Below are 5,303 nucleotides of genomic sequence, written 5' to 3'. Positions count from 1 at the left end.
GGACGCGGAGCAGAGAACGGCGCCGCCCTTGTGCAGGACAGAGGGACGCGGAGCAGAGAACGGCGCCGCCCTTGTGCAGGACAGAGGGACGCGGCGCAGAGAATGGCGCCGCCCTTGTGCAGGACAGAGGGACGCCGAGCAGAGAACGGCGCCGCCCTAGTGCAGGACAGAGGGACGCCAAGCAGAGAACGGCACCGCCCTAGTGCAGGACAGAGGGACGCCAAGCAGAGAATGGCGCTGCTCTGGAGGGAGCAGCGCCAACGAACTCAGTCCCCTGATTTGGGGGTGCCCCTGACAGTGCGTGGGGTTATCGCCTTTCCGAGTTTGCTCCTGGAGTATCCCCCACATCCCAGGTGGGACTGTCCCGGGCCAGCCCCTCCTGCAGGTGTCCTGACAGATATTTTAAAATGCCCTTAGTAGGGGTTGTGTCTCTCCTCCCATCAGGACTAGGGGTCAGGAGCTTGCCTCCAGCTGCTCCCTGCTGGGGCTTTCATAGGGGTCGGTAGAACAGGGGTGGTGTATGGTGCTTGCTTCCGCCCCCCCCCCCCCCCACTGATGGGGAGTGCAGACCCTGCTGTGTGCTGAATCCTGGCCAACCGGCCCTCACGTCACCCGCTTTCCCGCCAGCGCCTGCTGCTTCCTCCTGCGCCTGCTCTGGGCCACCTCTGCAGCCCCCCCACGGGCCTTTACACGTTGCGTCTCTCCCCGGCATGGACGTGACACACGTGGAATAGCTGAGAGAGACAAAAGATTTAATTCTCCATCTATAACAGATGGGGAAACCGGGGCACAAAATGATTCAGTGGGTTATTCCAAGCAAATAAGATCCTCTACACAGCCTCTTCTTCGGATGTGGGCAAACACCCGCCCACAGGCCAGATCTGGTCTGCCAGCCTGAGCCTCTGGTGCCCCCCCCCCCCAGCACCGCTCTGCCTGTAGGCACTGGGGATCACAACTCCCGGCCCCCGTCCTTGCCAATGGGAGCTGGGCTCGCCGTACCTGCGGCGATGCAGGTCAATACAGCAGCAGTGGCCTGTCTGGGGCTAACCCTGGTGAACAGCCGCTGTTTTATTGCCTGCCCCTTCTCCCCTTGAACTCCGACCTCCTGTATCCCAGCGCTCTGTGTTAGCCACAAGATCATAGAATCATAGAACTGGAAGAGACCTTAGAAGGTCATCAAGTCCAGCCCCCTGCTCTAGGCAGGACCAATCCCAACTCAATCAACCTGGCCAGGGCTTTGTCAAGCCAAGACTTAAACACCTCTAGGGATGGAGACTCCACTACTTCCCTAGGTAACCCATTCCAGTGCTTCCCCACTCTCCTAGTGAAATAGTTTTTCCTAATATCCAACCTGGACCTCTCCCACCACAACTTGAGACCATTGCTCCTTGTTCTGCCATCTGCCCCCACTGAGAACAGCCTCTCTCCATCCTCTTTGGAACCCCCCTTCAGGAAGTTGGAGGCTGCTCTCAAATCCCCCCTCACTCTTCTCTTCTGCAGACTAAACAGACCCAAGTCCCTCAGCCTTTCCTTGTAGGTCATGTGCTCCAGCTCCCCCCCCCCCCAATCATTTTGGTTGACCTCCGCTGGACCCTCTCCAATGCGTCCACAGGTGCCTTTCTCTTTGTTATTTTATTATTTGTATGGCCAGGCACAAGGTTCAGACCCACGTCGGAGGAGTCAGGGACAGTCCTGGGCCAGGCATTGGTATTCCTGTTGGACGCAGGCCGGGAGGCCCAGCTGCAAGGGGCTGCACCCACATGGCCAGAGGCAGCCCCCGCCCTGAAGAGCTCCCAGGGCCAGGAGTGGGAGAAAGGAAGGCTTGTTTCCGTAGTGTTGCCAGGGAGAGAAGGGAGCCCCAGGGAGCCTCCTGAACCGTGGCACGAACCAAGTCACCTCCTGCCTCGCCCACAACTTGGCTAACTTTATTGTCTGTGCCTGCGCCCTCGTGGCGGGGCTCTCTGCAGACCTTACTCCCTGTCCTCCGTGGGAGTCCCCGTTCCAGCTGGCCGCTGCTCTCGCGCGCCGGGAGACGTGATGGGAACAAACATGCAAGTCTAATTTTTCACAGCAGCCTCAGGCAGCCTAGGAAAGCTGGGGAGAACTTACAGTCTGGAAGGGGTATCCAGGAGGCCTCTGGGGCCAAAGGCAATAGGGGGTTAGCCAGGGAAGTCAGAAGGGGGCTGTAGCCTGAAGCCCTGGGGCTGGAGATGGATCCTCACAACCAGACCCTGCCTCCTACCCGGACCGGGGCTGAAGCCCAAATCTGGAGCCCCACCGCCCCTGGGAAGACCAATCCTTGCTGGGAGCCCTAGCAGCCAACCCCAGGGCTCTCCTCCCCCGTGGCAGCCCAGCAAGCTGTGCCAATAAGAAATGAGATTTCCTTTGTCCTTTTCCGTTGCACTAACCCCAGGGGAGACCAGCGTCCTCCTCCCTCACCCTAGCACTGCTTCACCCCCACCCCAAAACCCTCAATCTCCCTCCAGTCTGGATCTGCATGGCTGGATAAGCCAGCAATGTGGATTTGAACTCAGCGTAACATGGACAGCTGGGAACTGAGAATCTGGGCTGGGGACTAGCTCCCGGGGTGCAGGGGACTCTGAAAAGCCTTTGGAGCTTGTGAGGAAAATCAGCTCAACGTGAGCTCCCCGTTACGCTGCAGCAGAGAGGCAGAGCCAAGCTGAGGGGGCGTACAGGAGGCATCTTGAGTAGGAGCAAGGAGGCACAAGAGGCTGTGTTGGGATGGGGGCAGAGAGAGGTTCACAAAAGCTGTCCACACAGATGTACTGGGAGGTGTATTTCCCTGCAGCCCTATTTTCTGCCCCTGCAGCTGTCCCACATCACTGTGCCGGTGTCAGACCACCCCCTCAGTTTTCTCAGAGCCGTGGTCACCTCCTTATTGCGCAGGGTGTAGATGACCGGGTTCAGCATGGGCGTCACCACGTAGACAAAGAGCTCCACGGCATTCACCAGCACTTTGCTCAGCTGGGGCTGGGTGTAGACCACGGCGCAGGGCCCAAAGAACATGGTCACCACCACCAGGTGGGAGGCACAAGTGGAGGCCGCTTTGCGCCGCCCTTCAGCCGAGTTCATCTTCACAATGGAGTAGACGATGCGGACGTAGGACATGAGGATGAGGAGGAAGCAGGTCATGGACACCATGCTACTGTTGGTGAAGATCACGGTCTCGATGACGTATGTGTCCGCACAAGCCAACTTGGCCACTGGGAAGATGTTGCAGAAGAAATAGTCCACCACGTTGGACCCGCAGTAGGGCAGCGTGAAGGTCAGGCTGGTGAGGATGGTGGCATGGATGGAGCTGGCAATCCAGGTGCCGGCGGCCAGGAGGGTGCACACCCTGTGGTTCATAATGAGCAGGTAACGCAACGGGTGGCAGATGGCCACGTACCGGTCGTAGGCCATGACGGTGTACAGCAGGCACTCGGTGCTGGCCAGAAAATGGAAGAAGAAGACCTGGGCCATGCACCCGCCCAGCGAGATGGTTCTACTGTTGGCCCAGAGGATGGCCAACAATTTTGGGTTGTTGACGGAAGAGAATCCAATGTCCAGTACGGCGAGGTTGCAGAGGAAGAAGTACATGGGGGTGTGTAGATGGGGGTCAATGAGGATGGCTGAGAAAATGAGCAGGTTGCCCATCAGGGCACAGAGGTAGAAGGCTAAGAAGGTGAAGAAGAGGATGGTCTGGAGGCCGTCTATGTTGGGGATCCCTAAGAGGATGAAATGTGTCACCACCGTATGGTTGACCTGCCCCATTTGGGTCTCTTTCCTGCAGGAGGGGAGAGAAATAAAATCAGTGAGTTATGGAAACAAAAAGACCTATCACCCTACAGCTGTGATGCTCATTATTCAATTTGATTCGGTTCTCTCCTGTGTTGTTTTAATTTCTTCTCCTCCATTCCGGTCAGGGCATAGTCCATTCTTACAACAGTACTTCAGAGCCTCTTGATTGTGGCTAACGTTTCCCATTCATGGCTGGTTCGGTCTCTCAGGCTCTACGGAGAGCAATCACAGTGTGTCCCTTGGGCGTGGCCGGGTTGGCCGATGTGTGGGTGGGAAGGCAGAGACTGAGCATGGAGCATACCATCCAATGTGGGGAAGAATTACCCTAGATTTCTTAAGGATGCAAATTATTGGGGGTGGGATTGTTACTAGCACTGGCGAGAGGAGGACTGAAGGGGAGAGACATGAGTGCGGGATTGGGGGGACCTGAGGCAGTCCTGGCTCATGGTAATTTCCAGCATACCCAGGATTCACAGTGTGGGTCAGTGGCTTTCAGCATCCCCCACTGCACAAATTGTCCCAGCCTGCTTGGCGGCCACCAGCAATCAAGGCCCAGTAGTTATCCCAGCAGATGGAGAATTAAGGTGAAATTGGAAGGATAATATTGATGTCTCCGTTGGCATTTGTGTTCACCATACAGGACAGCAGGGCTGTAGAGCAGAGGCTGGTGGGGGGTTATGGTGGGTGGGGGGGGCAGGGCTGCAGGGCGGAGGCTAGTGGGGGGGTTATGGTGAGTGGGGAGGGGTAGGGCTGCAGGGCAGAGGTTGGCGGGGGTTATGGTGGATGGGGAGGGGCAGGGCTGCAGGGCAGAGGCTGGCGGGGGGTTATGGTGGGTGGGGAAGTGCAGGGCTGCAGGGCAGAGGCTGGCGGGGGGGTTATGGTGGGTGGGGAGGGGCAGGGCTCCACGGCAGAGGCTGGCAGGGGGTTATGGTGGGTGGGGAAGAGCAGAGCTGCAGGGCAGAGGCTGGCGGGGGGTTGTGGTGGATGGGGAGGGACAGGGCTGCAGGGCAGAGGCTGGCGGGGGGTTATGGTGGGTGGGGAAGTGCAGAGCTGCAGGGCAGAGGCTGGTGGGGGGGTTATGGTGGGTGGGGAGGGGCAGGGCTGCAGGGAGAGGCTGGCGGGGGGTTGTGGTGGATGGGGAGGGACAGGGCTGCAGGGCAGAGGCTGGCGGGGGGTTATGGTGGGTGGGGTGGGGCAGGGCTGCAGGGCAGAGGCTGGCGGGGGGTTATGGTGGGTGGGGAGGGACAGGGCTGCAGGGCAGAGGCTGGCAGGGGGTTATGGTGGGTGGGGAAGTGCAGAGCTGCAGGGCAGAGGCTGGCGGGGGGTTGTGGTGGATGGGGAGAGGCAGATCAGTGACCTAGAGACACAGCTCAGAGGCCGGTACTGCATAGACACAGCCCAGAGGCAGAAGGGGCCAGGTGGCTGGTTCTCTACAGAACACCTCCGGGTGACAGGCCCTGGGGGTGGCAGGGCCAGGCCAGAGACAGGCAGAAACCAAGGGC

At 59.1% G+C, this 5,303-nt stretch overlaps 1 protein-coding gene across 1 annotated transcript; it reads right to left on the bottom strand.

Annotated features, from left to right (window-relative positions):
- Positions 1-2,811: 2,811 nt before the first annotated feature.
- On the bottom strand, positions 2,812-3,774 carry LOC142821269 (putative olfactory receptor 10D4). Its single transcript, XM_075912104.2, has one exon. The coding sequence runs from the start codon at positions 3,772-3,774 to the stop codon at positions 2,812-2,814; it is 963 nt and encodes a 320-aa protein (XP_075768219.2).
- Between the last annotated feature and the right edge of the window lie 1,529 nt (positions 3,775-5,303).

The sequence above is a fragment of the Pelodiscus sinensis genome, chromosome 30, assembly GCF_052426305.1.
Source record: "Pelodiscus sinensis isolate ZL-2025 chromosome 30, ASM5242630v1, whole genome shotgun sequence".
NCBI classification, from domain to species: Eukaryota; Metazoa; Chordata; order Testudines; family Trionychidae; genus Pelodiscus; species Pelodiscus sinensis.
This window is presented reverse-complemented; position numbering and strand designations above follow the sequence as displayed.

Coding starts and splice junctions, on each gene's coding strand:
- LOC142821269 (XM_075912104.2), bottom strand. CDS start 3,774: ATGGGGCAGGTCAACCATACGGTGGTGACACATTTCATCCTCTTAGGG.